The 17,529-nt window shown below is 43.1% G+C and overlaps 1 protein-coding gene across 1 annotated transcript in view; it reads left to right on the forward strand.

Moving 5' to 3' along the window:
* The window catches only part of cd81 (CD81 molecule), a 90,125-nt gene that overhangs the window by 67,699 nt on the left and 4,897 nt on the right, over positions 1-17,529 (forward strand). Inside the window, exons 3-7 of the mRNA XM_003214756.4 lie at positions 53-150; positions 6,695-6,769; positions 11,799-11,909; positions 13,377-13,475; positions 14,615-14,704. Of these exons, the coding sequence (XP_003214804.1) occupies positions 53-150; positions 6,695-6,769; positions 11,799-11,909; positions 13,377-13,475; positions 14,615-14,704 (473 nt within the window). The remainder of the gene's footprint in view (positions 1-52; positions 151-6,694; positions 6,770-11,798; positions 11,910-13,376; positions 13,476-14,614; positions 14,705-17,529) is intronic.

Here is a 17,529-nt window from a genome sequence, read left to right on the forward strand (position 1 = left end):
AGAATTTTTAGTCAATACACATGCTTTCTTCTTTTTTTTAAATTTCCTACAGGGATCTATATCCTGATTGCTGTTGGGGCAGTGATGATGTTTGTGGGTTTCCTCGGATGCTACGGCGCTATTCAAGAGTCACAGTGCCTTCTGGGAACAGTAAGAACCCCTTTTTCTTAAGTGTGTTTTATGATGTACTGGAGCTTTGCATTATTCTAGTGCAATGTAAAGGTAAGTATAAATACAGGTTGAGCATGCCTTATCCAGAATGCTTGATATCAGAGAAGTTTTGGTTTCCAGATTTTTCAGATTGGAAAATATTTGCATATGTTGCTATTGTGTGCTTTCAAGTCATTATGACAATGCTAAGGCGAACCTATCACAGGATTATCTGGGCAAAAAATGTGTTACGCTCTCAGGGCCCCCCAGTGGGGTTCATGGCCTAGCTGGGATTTGAACCCTGGTCTTGAATAATTGTAGCCCAACACTCAAACCCCTACATCGTGCTGTCTCTTTATTTGCATATACATAATGAAATAGATGAATTTTGTGTTTAGATTTAGGTCCTATGTTTTGTATACACATAACGTGAAGACAATTTTATACAATATGTCAAATAATTTTGAACATGAAACAAAATTTACTCAGAAAGTAAAGGTGTTGTTCTCTTGGCCAGCATTGGATTTTGGAGCATTTTAGATTTTTGCATTAGGGATGCTCAACCTATATCTACCAATGGAAGGCCAATGATTGCAGACATAAGGCAAATGTAACCTATATGACAGAAAATTCAAAAGGAACTATCTCAGTAGAGTTGGCATATATCATTTTATAAATGGGCTCTTGCTGCACAGTAGTTATGCACATGTAGGAAACTTTTTGCTTTTTGTGGTTCTTCAAAGGCTGCTTCTGCTTCACCCTCTGATTTTTTTCTATTGGAGGTGTAAGTTGATACAATTTATTACATAAACATCTTACCCTAGTAATGTTTCCCTCTCCCTCCCTCCCTCCCTCCCTCCCCCACCCCCACCCCCCACACACAATCTTTTACTCTTGGACTTATGGATCAAAGCACCTATGATTAGAGACTTGGGAGATTATTGTGCCTTGATTATAATTGGAAGAATACATCCCTACTTCTCTTCACCACATTGATTGATATGTTGTCCACGTTGATTTGTGGTTTTTCAAAGGCATCATTATTGGCTCAAGAGTGCTGCTGGGTCTTCATTCATGACATTATTCACTGTTCCTTTTTAATAGTGCACTGTCAGCTCACCACAGCCGCTCCTGAATGAACACACGAGACTCTCTGTGGTATCACCAGGAACTTTTACTGTAGGAAACATGAACATCAGAAAAGCCAAGAATGGGAGGCTCCGGCCAACCCTCCTTTATATACCCTCCCCCTCATTTGAACAGTCTCTTCCCGCTCAGTAAAACCCCGCGCAAATTCCCCGCCAAGTCCATCAGCCGTTTCTCCTCCGAGTCCTGGGACGCAGGTGTCTTATCAATGTCAGTGACCCTGAAACTCAGAGCCACATCCAGGCTCTAGTAGCAGGGTTCTGACATGGCGTCCTCCTCCCCTTCGTCCTGGAAGGAAAAGATTAAACACAACTATTGTTCTCCGCTGTCCAGAGTTCCTTTATACTTTTTTAACAGGCTGCAATGGAATACCGGGTGTACCTTTCCTAGGTCCTTTGGTAGCCTCAGCTCATAGGTCACTTCGTTTATTCTTTTTGCTACCCTGAATGGCCCTATATAGCGTGGAGCCAATTTCTTGGATGGGAACCCCAATTTCAGGTTTTTTGTGCTCAGCCAAACCAGATCTCCTTCGCCCAATTTGTCCCCCTCTCGGCGCCTACGATCCGCAAAGAGCTTGTACTTCTTTTGTGTTTCCCGCAATGCCTCTACCACGGTTTGCCACCCTTGCTTGATTTTGGCCGGCCATTCCTCGTCGGTCTGGCCCTCCCCTTCCTTCCACTCGGGTAGCCTGGGGAAAGGTGCCACCTCCTGTCCGTATACTATTTCGAATGGGGCACGACCTGTGGCCGAATGTACGGCCCCGTTAAAAGCCATCTCAGCAAACGGAAGAAGGTCCGCCCAATCATCCTGTCTATAATTGGTGTACATCCTTAAGAATTGGCACAGTGTCTGTTGGGTACGTTCGACCCCCCCGTTGGTCGCGGGATGAAAGGCCGAGCTCAGGTTCCTTTCTGCTCCTAACAGCTGTAAGAATTTTCCCCAAAATTTTGCAGTAAATTGGACTCCCCGGTCACTAATTATCTTGTCGGGACACCCATGTAGGCGATATACATGCTTCACATACAAATCAGCAAGTTTTTCAGCTGAAGGGAGTTTTGGCAGAGCCACAAAGTGTGCCTGTTTTGAGAATAGGTCCAATATTGTCCAAATGTATCTGTGGCCTCTGCTGGGGGGTAGTTCGCCTACAAAATCCATGGCTACGCATTCCCATGGCCTCATGGGCTCCACCACCTTCTGCAATAGCCCCTGGGGCTTCCCCGGTGGTGTTTTTCCCTCTGCACATAATTCACACTGCGTGACGTATCCCCTGGCGTCTTTCCTCATTCCGGGCCACCAGCATTGTTTGGCCAACAGTTTAATAGTCCTGGTGGGGCCTAGATGACCCGCACCCTTGTTATCATGGTACTTCCTTAACATTTCTCGTCTTAAACATTCAGGAATATACAATTTCTTATTTACAAACACCAAATCCCCACACAATTCTCCCTTTTCTTTGTTTGTTTGTAACCATTTGTCCATTCCATACGCTCGCTTCAACTCTTCCTCCCATATTTCTCCTCCCCCCGTGGAAATGGCAGTACGTTTGTTTTCTTTGGCCGCTTGTGCTCGAGTTAGTACTGCCAGGCCCCATTGCTTATCAAGAAAAATACTCCCTTCAGATTCCTGAATTCCTCCCCCGTGCTGAGGCATCCGAGAGAGAGCGTCAGCGAGTATATTATGTTTCCCCTGGAAGAATCTGAGTCTGAAATCAAAACGGCTGAAATATTGGGCCCATCTAATTTGCTTCGCTGATAGTTTACGAGGGGATCTTAGATACTGTAAATTTCTATGGTCAGTCCACACCTCAAACGGTGTTCCACTTCCTTCCAGAAAGTGTCTCCAGCACTCTAGTGCTTTTAGAATCGCTAAGGCTTCTCTCTCCCAAATCGGCCAGTTTTTTTCTGTATCGCTAAACTTTTTTGACAGATAGCCACATGGCTTCAGGTTCCCCCCCTCGTCTTTCTGTAGCAGAACTGCCCCATATGCCCGGTCTGACGCATCGCAATGTAATACAAAGGCTTTAGACATATCAGGGTGCTGTAGGACAGGCTCCTCAGTAAAACGCTTTTTAAGGGCTTCGAAAGCTTCCTGGCATTCTATTGTCCAGGTCAGTTTGGCCCCTGGGGCCTTCACTTTGGCTGTTTCTCCCCTACCTTTAGTCTTTAACAAATCCGTTAATGGCAAAGTGAGGCGCGCAAAGTCCTTGATAAATGTTCTATAGAAGTTTGCGAACCCTAGGAAGGATTGCAGCTGCTTCCGTGTTTTGGGGGCTTCCCACCCCCTCACGTCTTCTACCTTCGCAGGGTCCATCGCCACTCCCTGGGAGGAAATCCTATACCCCAGAAAGTCTATCCGGTCTTTATTGAACTCGCACTTGGCAAGCTTCGCATACAGTTTTGCTTCTCTCAACTTTTGCAGGACTTCCCTGACTAGTTCTATGTGTTGCTCCTTAGTCCGAGATACTAACAATATGTCATCTAAAAAAACAAAGACTCCCTTGTACAACAATGGATGCAACACTTCGTTGATTAATTGCATGAACGCGGCGCCTCCGCCGCACAAACCGAAAGGGAGCACACGATAATTGAATAATCCGAATGCACAGGAGAAGGCCGTCTTCCACCTGTCCTCTGGTTTAATCTGCAATTTATGGTACGCTTCAATTAAGTCCAATTTAGTGAATATCTGTCCCTCCGATAACTGGGCGATCAAGTCCTTCACTAAAGGTAGGGGGTATTTATTTCCAGAACTGATTGCATTCAGGCCCCTGTAGTCAATGCAGAGCCTCAGCGTTTGGTCCTTTTTGCGCCTGAACAACACAGGCGCCCCTAGAGGGGAATTTGAAGGCTCTATGAAACCCCTCGCTAGGTTTTTATCAATGTATTTTCTCAGTTCCTCCTTTTCCCTAGCCGACATTGGGTATATTTTTGCCTTAGGAAGCTCTGCTCCTGGGACTAGCTCTATCTTCACTTCAACTCTCCGCTTCGGTGGGAAACTGTCTGCTTCCTTCTCATCAAATACGTCCACAAAATCCCGATACTCTGGGGGTAATTTATCTGCCAGTTCTGCTACCCTGATAGAGTCTTCCTCCCCCCTTTTCCCCGGCTCCCTTTCCACTTCCTGGCTCCCTCCTTCCAACTTCATCCTGAAGATCATGCTCTTATCCTCCCAGTTGATTTGCGGGTTGGCCTGCCCCAGCCATGGCATGCCTAGTATAACATTATAGCTGGCTATTTGTGATATCACAAATGACACCTTTCCTTCCCAACTCCCTATCTTACACTTTACATCTTCGGCACTGTACTTAGCTAATGATCCCGATGCTGTGGATCCGTCCAACTGCGAAAAAGCTATTGGGGATTCTAGGTTCGTTCTTTCGCATCCCAATCCCTCGGCTAATTCAGGGGAGATGATGTTCCTGGAACATCCACAATCCACAAATGCTTTGCAGGTTGCTTGTTTGCTGCCACTTTCCAGCTGAATGGGGACCACTATCATGGCTTTGTCCTGACTTACCAACCCCCCCGAGTGGTGCCTCATCGGTGGTTCTTCCTCGGCGCGTTTCCCTGCCACGGCTCTTGGTTTGGGCGGGCCTCCGCCTTCCCCTTTTCTCTGCCAGCACTCGGCAGCCCTGTGGCCCAAACGGCCGCACACGAAGCAGCCCCTCCTGCTGGTGCTCACGTTCCCTGTCGGCTCCGTTCTCCTCCCGGCTGGGGTTGATCCCTCCTTCCGGCTCCCCTCTTTCATCTGCGGCCGCTGCTGTAGCCCTCCTCGGTGCCTCCTCGCCTGGGCCAGCGATGTCTCGATGCGCCCCGCCAGCTGAATCCATCCGCGCAGTGTGTCAGGCTCATCACGATGCACCGCCCAGGAGAGGATCTCCCGCCTGAGCCCCTCTTTGAAGAGTTCTATCTTTGTCACTGCAGACCATTCCGGCACCTTTTCAGCGAGGCATTGGAACTCCTCCGCATACTCAGATACCGACCTCTGCCCCTGGGAGACGGTCTTCAACTCCTCCCTCGCCCGGATCTGCTCCAGTGGATCTCGGAAACGGGTCTCCAGGGCCCCCATAAAGCGTCGGAGTGACCCCAGACATGGGTCGCGCCGCGCGTGTAGTTGAACGTACCAGCTGGCCGCTCCCCTCTTCAACACTGCACCAATGGCCCGTACCCGGCTGGATTCCGTTCTAAAAGTGTGGGCATTGTCCTCCATATAGCCCCTCACCGTGGTCAGGAAAAAATCCAGTTCAGAGGACTCTCCCCCAAACTCGATCCTTAGTTCCTCTCGTCTCGGTAGGGGTCCCTGTGGTGGCAATCCCCAATTCTCCGCCCGTCGCAAGCCCCCTTGCGGGCCAGTGGGCCCCGCTGCTGCTTCCCTTTGTCCTGTGCCACGCCCGGCATTCGCCAGGGGCACTAGGGTCTCAGCTGGGAGCGTAGCCGGGATTCTCGGAGGCTTTTCCCCTTCGTCGTCACTCTCCTCCACCCGCGTCAGGCTCGTTTGGATCTTGGGCCGGGCATCGGGCTCCTTTCGCATTTCCCTTCCCTTCGGTGCTGGGAGGTCTGCAAAGCCCTGGCTGCTTCCCATGCTCACGTCCCACATTGAGCTAGCCCGGAGTTCCCTTCCTCGCTCCGGCTCCGCCAAAACCGCCAGGCGCTCCATCGCCCTCGACATCACTGCCAGGGTGGTCTCCATCGCCGACATCCTCTCCTCCAGAAACACCATCTTTTGCGGGCCTGGGGAAGGTGAACCTTCCTCTCCTCCGGTGCTATCTCCCCGCACCACTCCGCGCCTCTGGGTTACCCCATTTGGCTGGGCATAAGCGGTGGATGACGCCAGGGCCGCCAGCTGGTGGAACTCAGCGTCCGTCTCGGGAGTGGCCCTTTCCGACCTTCCTCCTCCGGCGCCCAAGAGCTCTTCATCCTCCACTTGCATGTTACACCTCACCGCTACAGCGGGATGGTGTCCGTATTCTTGGCTTAGTGTCAGCTCACCACAGCCGCTCCTGAATGAACACACGAGACTCTCTGTGGTATCACCAGGAACTTTTACTGTAGGAAACATGAACATCAGAAAAGCCAAGAATGGGAGGCTCCGGCCAACCCTCCTTTATATACCCTCCCCCTCATTTGAACAGTCTCTTCCCGCTCAGTAAAACCCCGCGCAAATTCCCCGCCAAGTCCATCAGCCGTTTCTCCTCCGAGTCCTGGGACGCAGGTGTCTTATCAATGTCAGTGACCCTGAAACTCAGAGCCACATCCAGGCTCTAGTAGCAGGGTTCTGACAGTGCACTATTTATCCTCTTTGTTGTAATGCACCTTTACTAGCACACTTGCACCCAAACTTTTTTTGTTTATCTGATAATGCTGCCAGTATTTCTTATCTGATTTTATTCTGTTCACAGTTTTTCACCTGCCTTGTAATACTGTTTGCTTGTGAAGTGGCTGCTGGAATCTGGGGCTTTGTTAATAAAGATCAGGTAAGGGATTTATTATTATGATTTATAGTGTGCATTTTGTGTGGAACCTTCATTTTACAATGTACCAGGGGCCCTTGTGGTACTCTAAGGGCTAACACATTTATTGTGGCATAGATTTCATGGACCAGAACCTATTAACTTTGTAAATTGACCTTATTTTCACCTCACAAATCCCTGTGTAGGTAGGTTAGGGCTGAGTGCCAAACGAAACATTTATAAAAGGCACTGCTGCTGCTTTGTATTCCTTGACTTGTTTTTCCTTGGAATGTCTAATGTCAGCAACTTGATGTTAGACATCATGATGCTAAACTGCTCTCTGCCCTCTGCTGGCCAGTGAAGCAGGGAGATGGCTGGCAGGTTGATCTCCACCTTATTTTTGCTCTGTGCATTTCAAGGACACAAGAAGAGATAGGGGCTCTTCGTGTTCTTTTACATCATAATTTGTCCCAGACATCTGGTGATAATCCCAAGGTTTTCGAAACAATTTTATGATTGTGTAGGAATTTTGTCCAGATCTTTGCTTCCAAAACATATGATTCGCCACTCTCAAAGCACATTCAAATGGAGCAAAGAGTTTTCCAATCCAGTACGGTATTGTGTCTCAACTTAGTGTTGTTGCGACCTGTTTCCATGTTGCCTGGATGATGTTCCTGCTATTGAGCTACCATGGAGCTCATTTTCTCTGTGTGTATGTTTGTATACAGGATTATGTTTGCCTTTTAGCATTTAATGTTTGCCTCTTATGTTGTGAACTGATCTGAGTCCCCATGGGGAGATAGGGTAGGATAGAAATAAAGTTTTACTTACAAAGTGTAGGTGGCATAAATTGTAACAGTTCCATGCACTGAGAATTTTGCAACTCAAATTTCAATTGTAAGAAAAGGGAGCTCAAATAAATCAGAAGTAATAGATGGATATGAGAAGCTGTATATAGTTCAGATTTGTTTCAGTTACATTTATGTCATAGTTTAATTAATGCGTTAGGATCATATCAAGGGTTGGCAACCCTGTCTCTGACTGTAAAATGATCTAATCTGAAGATGATAGCCTAGCATGGTTTTAGTATTTGGCATCTAAGAGACACCCCCTTTCTCCACCACATGTTCATCTGCTGTGGATCAGATGGTGAACAAAAAACAAACAAACACCTGCAACAAAAAATGATGTAGCATGTGGAGGGCTCCCTTTCAGCCTTCCATATCATCTCCTGCAGTCCCTGCCAACAGTCAGTCAATATTTAATATGTTCACTTGGCATTGGACTGTTTTATTTACTGTTTTAATTAGTAATTTAATATCACATTTCTGGTTTTTCCTATGCCTGAAGATCACAGGGCACAGTGCAATCTGCAAAATAGTCTATCCAGAAAATTAGACAGTATCTATTTTTTTAGATTTGTGTTTCTTGTTTGGTCCTTCTTGACTAGCCATTCTATTTCATCTCCCCATGCCATCTTGTCCAGGTTTGTCATTCTTCTTGTTGTCCAAAAATATTCTTGGCAACTAGAATTATCCCAAGGCTTTTGCAGGGGCTCCCTTTCATACTTTTAGGGCTCTTACAATTTTTCAAACACCTGTAAATCTCAGGGTTGTCCCGAGACTGGAACTTTCCTTTTGATTTAGGTAGTGTGGCATAGAAAAATCTGGTATTAAGGGGATAGTGGTGCTATTGATTTATTGTAGTCATACTTTATCTAAAACTGAATGTCATATCCAGTCTCAAGCAGAATCCTTTATGAATGATCTTGATGATCTTTCCATAAAAGATGTGAGTGATGTTGTCAAACCATGCAAAATTGAGAGGTCCAAAATAATAATTAAATAATTGTTGTGGTTATCTGAGTTAAAGGGAGTAGGGGCCTGCTTGTCACCTTGTAATCAATAGAAATTTGGTATATTTTTAAATACTTGCTTCTGAAATGGTGGTGATATTATGCCAGTCTCAGCGCAAACAGGTTTTACATATTTCACAATGTACCAAAATATATTTGACCCAAGATAATAATGGGATTGGGAAAAAATAGATATATACTTTTTGAGTAATGATAGCTCTGTCTTATTTTATCTTATTATTTGGAGACAGCCTTACATAAAACAAGAAGCAACGTAATAAATGGTTGCTTTACATAGCCTTGTGTGAAAGAAATAGAATTAAATACTATAACTGATGACTAGAGGTCTTTGGAGAGGTGTTTCCCTTTTTAATTAGACCCTTTGATAACCCCAATGGTGTACTTAAAAGAAATAATAGTATTCTTGGGAGCATGTGATTCAAGACTATGAAAAATTCCAGTCCCAGTGTCTGAACTTGAAAGGAATGATGAAAATACATGGAAAGCAAGAACCAAAAAGGCCCATAAATAAATTGCTGATTCGGTTACTTTATGATAAACTGTACTTAATTGCAATAAATTGCAAGAAGAAAAGATCAGCAATTCAAGGGGTTATTAAATCAGAGAAAGTAAACATACCAATTAATTGTTGGAAATAAAAAACACAGGGCTTATTTTTATTTTTTAAGATCAATTGCCTTTCGGAAGAAGCTGCCAATAACATAGTGGATGTTCTACATCCTTTACAGTGTTTGCTTCAAAGACTGTGTGCTGCTTTGTGCAACGTGTTTGTAAACCCTTCACAGCTGAATAACAGGAGGGTTGGGCCTCTGCTGTTTTGCAGTTTCTATATATGGGTGATTGTACCACTTTTTGTTTGGGTCATGAAGCCCTTAGAATTTAATCTACTAAACAACTCTGTAATTGCACACTCATCAAATCAGGAGGTGGATTCATTTGTCTATTGCAAATACTCTTAACTCCTTTTCCCGCCTTGCCATTTTGAAGTAGTTTTTTTGGAACTGTGGCCAAATCTTAATACTTAGGATTACAGGGAGTGTTCACTTTTTGAAAAGCAAATGATTTCCACACACACACACACACACAATTACCTCCAATTTGATCTGTCTTGGTTTTTCCTTAAGAATGTATATTCTTGGTCTTTTTTCATCCCCTCCTGCTCTACTTAAAGTTTACTATGCCACTGTAAGGAGATGACCATGACAGTATTATTTTAACAGGGGCATATCCTAAAGACACCAGATCCTGTTTGTTCTTGGAAGCTAAGCAGAGTCAGTCCTTATAGTATTGTATGGGAGATGGCCAATAAATGCCAAGTGCTGCTGGCTATGTTTTAAAGCAGGGATGTCTGCTCCATTTTCACCAAAGGCCACATCAGCTTTATGGTTGCCTTCAAAGTGCCATTTTTGTAATCATAAGATTGTATAAACGTAATTATGTTGGCCTGGCATTGAAAACCTCACAGGCCACATAAGATAACATGGTGAGTTGGATTTAGACAATGGGCCTTGCGTTGTCTTTTAAAGGAAGGAACTGGCAAAACGACCACTGAGCATTCCTATGAAATTCATGCAGGTGCCATAAGTCAAAAGGTGACTTTAATGCACATGTTTACATACATTCACACACGCTGTTGATTCTGAACAACTCCCATCCATCTTCAGCCAGCAGCTATATTTTCTGAAGTACTCTCAGAGTTATAGTCCAAAAAAGTCACTTTCCCCAAGCTCTAGCTTTACCTTTCCTAATGGTTCTTTATTCTTCCTAGCACTGGAAGTATAACTTCTGATAGTTGAGATATGTTTGTAGACTTCATTTTTAATCCTGTTTTAATCCAGTCCCAATAAATAGCATTCAGGGCAGTGAGCACTGTACACCGAAAAGAGCAAAGCATTAGCACCATCCAGCCCTGCTGCATGAGAATAATCTGAATGCCACACACCCTTCCCTCTATATCAGATAGCCACTCAGTGTCCATTAGCCCTGTGCCATCTGAGCCCTTGTGTTTGTTGTACACAGTGGGGTGAAATTCTATTACTGGTGTTTTATCCACTAGTCATTTCCAGATGGCAGTAAAGAAACGGAACAGAGGCATTTTAAACTTCTTCACAGCTCTCCCCAGGGTAAATTATCCCCTAATAAAAATGCTTCCCACTCTCACTTTTTAAAATGAAATCTGACATGCTGTTTCTCTAACGTCTTACTTCCCAAGGGGCAGCTTAGATTTGAATGGTAACAGCAAGTTCCCCTTAGTATGTAACTGGCCAGGCTTCCTAATTATCAGATCCAATTGTTTGGTAGTGGTCTTTTGATGGAAGAGAATCAGGTTCATATCAATGGAAGAGTTTCCATTTACAACTCATCTGCTGTAGTGCAAGTCCATTTTACTACATTACAGATGTTGTAGATAGCAATATTTGTGGTTCTTTATTTAGAACTTAGTTTTTCTTTCTTTTTTAATACACAAGGGGAGGGTCAATGTTTTGTTTAGCCACTTGACCCTGTAGATATAAATTCCAAGTGATCAAGTTGGTCATATAGATTAAGTGAGAAGAAGATATTTTTCATAAATGTCTCCCAGTTAGTTTATTTTTCCATATTTCTTGTAACTCTAAAGTAGGAATTTAATCCTTCACTAATTTTATTCCCAATATGATAAAAGTCGCTGAAAATCACAGCCATTTTTTCAGCCAGTTCTCAATTCACAACTTAGTATGCACAAAATATGCCAAGTGTGCTTCTTTCATTGTAAAAAATGCTTGTTTCAGTGCAAAATGGTGATGGTAAAATATTCCTGGATTCTTCTAGGTAGAGTCTTCTGACAGTCAAAACATACATGCTAGAATCCTATTCAACGTGTTGCATTAGTATCTTACATCCTATTCAGCCTCTTACACCAGTATCTTTACTACATTACTGTATAGCATACTCCATTAATATCTTTGCTTACATTAGTATACTTTACTAAGTAGGAGAAGCCCTAAGAATTAGTTTAGGAAACTAGTTATGGATTAAAACCCTCTACTTAAATCTATGTGGTATTCCAATATGCTTGCTTACCTGATTGTAGATGTTACAAACATATTTGACTGGTTTTTTTTCATTATGACTGTAATATCCCTCTCCAAAAGGGGGAAAAAAACCCACAAAACTTATTTTCTTCACTTTCCTTTGCAGATTGCTAAAGATGTGAAACAGTTCTATGATGAGGCGGTGCTCGAAACCAAGTCAGATAATGAGAATAAATCCAAGGCTGCAAAAGCGGTTGTGAAAACTTTCCATGAAACGGTGAGCTGCGCTTCAGATAATCAAACATAACCTTCCATGATAATCTCTGTTGCCTGTTTCGTTGTTCTTTCACTTTTAGAAAGTCCCTGAAATGCGCCCAAGTGCTTTTTATATTGTAAACAAGGACTTAAGAGGATCTCCTCCTTTAGCTACTCAAGAGCTGGTGGTTTCTCCAAGAGAAATCACTGTTGGACAACAACATCTAACAGCTCAGGGTGGGGTACACACAATCAAAACAGATCAACATAAAATACATACAACAAAATACATCTATCATAACACACCAGTATAAAATACATACATCAAAACACATTGTCTAAAGACCAAACTACTGTGGCAATAGAATGCAAATCTAAAACTCATGATTCAAAGATGACTAGGTGGGCCTGCCAGAATAGATGTGTCTGCAGCTGTGTCTTAAATTCTGACAGCTTATTTAGCTGTTGGAGCTCTTCTGACAGGTCAATCCGAAGTCTTGGGGCAGCCAATGAAAAAATCCTCTGGGTGAAGGCTTCCAGTTAGATTCTGGCTGGCCTATCATCCACTCAGATGATGTTTCACTGGAGTCCTTTTGACTTTCTAGAAACTATGAAATGTCCTAACATTTTCTTTCAGAAAAATGAAATATTGATGCTATTATTTTATCTTGTTTTAAAAAGGTAAGAATTTTGACACAAGTGATAATGTGAATCCATCCCACATCAATATGTTAGCTAGAATTTTGTTGGGAAGTTAAGAATGCATAACCTTTTGTAACGCTTTTGTAACTATTTGGTATTCATGATCCTTATATTTTCACTACTTTATGGGACACATAGGAATGATGAAAGTCCCTGAAACCCCATTTACTGAGCAGCTGCTCCTGCAATCAGCAGGAGTCTATTCCACTGTTGCCTAAGAAGCAGCTGACTGATGTTCCCATCCCCCTCATGTAAATAATCTCTGGTACAAGGGATCTTGTTTCTGTTTGTCACTCTGTGAATCACTCACAAGAGAAGGTGGGAACATCGGTCAGTGCTTTCAGGAAAATTGATCCCCATTGATGTCAACGGTTGCTTTCTGGGAAGTGAAGATGCAAGGGGTGTCGAACCAAGATTCATTGTGTAACTACATAAGTATTATGGCTACACATTTGTAACTCCCCAACAGGATTCCAGCCATAGTCATTGTAACTTTGTGGTGATCTTTAATTGATTTCATTATGTTAAAAAACACAACAAACTTTCCAGTCATCAATCACTACATTATTAAAATAGCCCCCTCACAGCTTATCTCCCCCTTTCCTCCATATGATATTGTATGGATCTAGTGATAGTGAGAAAAATGAGGTGATTCAAGAACTAGAAGTTATGTTTTAAAATCCTGTGTTTATTTAGTAGCTTTTGGTGATTAACTGATAAATAGTAACTAGGAATTGTTGGAAAAGAACATTTCTAGTCAATTTTTCTGCTTTTTCTCTGCTTACAGCTAAAATGTTGTGGCACAGGTTCATTTTTGGAACATCTATACAACTTGGCAAATCCAGATGACCTCTGCAGTAAAGGACAATCGACAATATTCACAAGCGTAAGGAAGCATAATCATCATATAGCAATGCCTATGTCTTTCTTGTCCAATGAGATTCTAGTTGATTCTTGTATAGGAATGAAAAATATTCTTTTACTTTGAAATGCTAGTCATTGTCCAGTGCTGAAACCATTATACCACACAGGCTCTTCTTGCACAATATATATTTCACCCCAAGATTTTCATCTGTTACCCCATTCTAATATTTATCTACACTCCTCTCGCTCATCTCCCTTAAACTTTGAAATAGCACTTTTCCTTTTGTCTTCCACAAAAGAGCACTGAGCAATGGAAGAGGTCTGAAAGTGGTTGGGCAGAGAGACTGCTCTAAAGTAGTTCTGGCAAACTGTGTTGTACTCACGGCCAATTCAGAGTTGCCTTTTTTATTACGCATATACAGGTTGAGTCTCCCTTTTCCAGAAATCTGAAAAACTCCAAAAACTGAACATTTTAGCTGCTGACACCACTTTCACTTTAGAAGAAAGGGGATTAGTTACACATCAAGTGTACAATAAGTTTTTCTCAAGGAGCTCACTCCACCACTGTCAGAAATTTGATGGGGAAAAGGAAGTGGAAGATTTACACAAAGACCTGCAAAAAGCAGACATTAGAGGAGAGGAAAGTCAAAACGCACCTGGCTACTGTAGGCTAGGGGAATATTAGATAGCTCTGGCCACCTGGCCAATCCCCTCCATGGTCATCCTTCAGGCCCCATGTATAGGACACTCACCCTGCAAGTGGAAGGAAACAGGTAGATTGGTAAGGGTGCTCTATTTGAAGAAGCTGCAGATGTAATATGGGTACCCTGTTTGGCATCCTCTTTGAAGAGTAGTGAGAGGACCTGAATCGGTTATGCCCTCCAGGTGTTCATAGACTATACCTTTCATCAGATATCAGCAGAGCCAGTCCAACAGGGCAGTCCAACAACATCTAGATTAGCTCTCGTTGTCCATCCTTGAGTTAGATCGTTATTATTCCCTCACCAACTGGAACTGGGTCATTCTAAAGCTAGTGGTTGAGATGAATGGTGTGATAGACCTTTGCTTATACTCTGAGTCTTCCTCAAGGTTATAGCTGCAGGGGGTGGAGAGGCTCATTCCCAGGTCATTTGTCTGATAGATGAATTCTTTTTGTCTCAGGACTTAAACTGCCATGCAAGAATTGATGAGCTCTTCTCTGGAAAACTGTACCTAATTGGTATTGCTGCCATTGTAGTGGCTGTGATCATGGTAAGTGCAGTTTCTGTGTCATACAGCAGAATATTTCAAGGTCTTGTGGTCCAAGCAGCATCCATGGGTAGTATGTTGCTGGGCTTCAGGGTCAGGTGAAGTTGGTCAACATGTTTAGTGTCTGTGTTGGGGAGGTAGACTGGCGAATAAGGTAAGAGAGAAGTAGACTGGTGAAGGCATCTCCAAGGGAAGGTAGCCAGATCCGAACTCCTCTCCAGCTCTTTGAATACTACTGGGGTTACTAAGAAACAAAAGCAAAACAGCAACAACAGTGATATATAGAAAAGTAACACGTCTAAAGCGGTGTTTGAGTGCTGTAGAAGTGAATGGGCTTCAATCTTGCTTTATCTTGTCCAGCTTTCCTTGTTCTTCTCTTCTGGTTGTAGGGAGAAGGCCAGGCTGTTACTTCTGCCTTCCTTTCTGTTTCTTGTGCTGCCAAGCAGCAATGCAGGGGCCCATTTATGCCACACATTTTTGTTGTTTGCTTTCAAGTTATCTCTGACCTATGACAACTCTAAGGCAAAGCAAACCTTTCTGGGTAAGATTTGCTCAAATCAAAGGATTTCCTCCTTCCTCTGAGGGTGTGTGAGTGTGAGGGATGAATTGTGCCCTGGTCTTTAGAATTGTAGTCCAACGCTATAACCATTATACCGCAAAGGCACTTCTTACACAATTATAGTGCTTTTGTTTCATTTTAACTGCCATATTTATGTCCTATAGGTAAAGGTAAAGGTTTCCCCTGACGTTAAGTCCAGTCATGTCTGACTCTGGGGGTTGGTGCTCATCTCCATTTCTAAGCCGAAGAGCCGGCGTTGTCCATAGACACTTCCAAGGTCATGTGGCTGGCATGACTGCATGGATCTACTCGCATTGGCATGTTTTCAAACTGCTAGGTTGGCAGAAGCTGGAGCTAACAGTGGCCGCTCCCGGGGTTTGAACCTGGGACCTTTCGATCTGCAAGTTCAGCAGCTCAGTGCTTTAACACACTTCGCCACTGAGGCTCCTTGCATTATGTCCTATGGAAGCCTAGAATATGTAGTTTAAGGATAGGCATTTAGAATTCTCAACCAGATAGATTTTCTAATAGCTATCCAAACTGCAAACTAGGTCTGTGTGAATATTTTTCCAATACTCATTATTAAATTGGGAGAAGGGGTCATTTCTAAAGTGTTTCTAAAATATTGTAACAGCTCTGTCTCATAACTATAACAAAATAACAAAATTTTCATTACTTTTTCGTTATATAATTGCGCAATTGGGGAAGTTTCTAGTGTTCCTTTCTCCCTCATGTTTAGAGCTATTGAGATGAAACTTCCTACAATAGTAGAACACTTTTACAACTGTTAACATCCCCCCCCCCCCCCCCCGTTTCAGAATGTTTCACAGATCCACTGATTTTTGGGAGTTAAAAAAAGTTTTATGAACATTTTTCAAAACAATACAAGAGCTATCTCTTTAAATTTCTATATTTAATTATACAACATAACCAGGACATAATTCTCCCTAGGTTTCAGAAAGATTTGAACATCCACTGATTTTTAGGGAATTTTAACCAACATAAACTTAACAGTACTATTTCACTAGAAAACCCCCAGGGGCCATCCAGTCCAGCCCCCTTCTGTCAGGCAGGGAAAGCACAGTCAAAGTACCCCCAACAGATGTCCACCCAGCTTTTGAAATAACAACAACAACAGGAAACCTATGAGGTAAACTTTGGAGTTACTGCCTCTCACCTTTGCCTACCTCACAGGGTTGATTCAACTCCCCTTTTATCTCAAAATTCCTTTAGAGAATGAGCACAGGTTTTCCCCCACCAAAATTTTCAGGGATGAATTCTAGGAAATGTAGTTTGGTAAGGCGAGGACCCCTGTGGCAGAGAATTCAAAAGGCCCTGCACTAAACTACATTTTCCAGATTTCTGCTCATTTCAGAATACTGGGCTGCCCTCATTAAAGCCTCAATGTGATGGTCTCTGCCAGTCTCTCTTTGGGCTGGCCATGTGCCAGGGGGACTTCTTCTTTGCCTGGCCATCTAGCCAGGCACCCCTCCCTCCTGCCTGGGCCCCCCTCACCGTCCCTTTTGGGGAAAGAGCCTCGGGGCTCTTTTGGGGAAAAGCAGATCCTGCAACAGATACCTGGAGCCATTTACAAGACTTATGTAATGTCACTATTCTGAAAAATCATCGGTAAGTGTTTTGAATCTTAAGTTTTTTACATGGGCGCAGCCCGTGTTTCTCAATATTGTGTCGTATGTATCTTATGAAATAGATCTGACATACCTTGCAAACAACTTTGCACAGCCTTATTAGAAACCCAGTTTTCCCTAGAATTGAACCATGGCAGCAAAAGCAAAATAATCATGCTATAATTGTATACTGTGAATGCGCCCCACAATTTCAGTGTTTCTCATTAAAGTTGCCCACGAAGATTTTTAAAGGAAAAAGTTGCATGAAAAAAAGTTTTAAAAAGTAAGTCAGGCTTAGATCAAAGTCTATCGTTCTGTTCACATAGTGGCCAACCAGATGTATCCCCCTGACATTCCCTGGCAATTATGCAGAGGCCTGCTAATTCTAACATGGGATATACAAAGGTATGCTGCTTCTGACATCCTGCTTAGTAGGCATTGAGAATCCTAACCTCCAGGAATTGATTCAGCCTTTAAGGCTGTTCTAGCTAGCAGACATTCACTGTTTTGTAACAGTGAACTCCACAATGTAAATAAAACATTCCTTACCTCTTTGCCCTCCCACAGAAAATGAAAGCTTGTTTTAATATTCAGGTCCTCTTTTGATGGCATTTGTTTTAAATCTATTTGGATTTTATCCA

This window comes from Anolis carolinensis, chromosome 1 (genome assembly GCF_035594765.1).
Source record: "Anolis carolinensis isolate JA03-04 chromosome 1, rAnoCar3.1.pri, whole genome shotgun sequence".
Taxonomy (NCBI): Eukaryota; Metazoa; Chordata; class Lepidosauria; order Squamata; family Dactyloidae; genus Anolis; species Anolis carolinensis.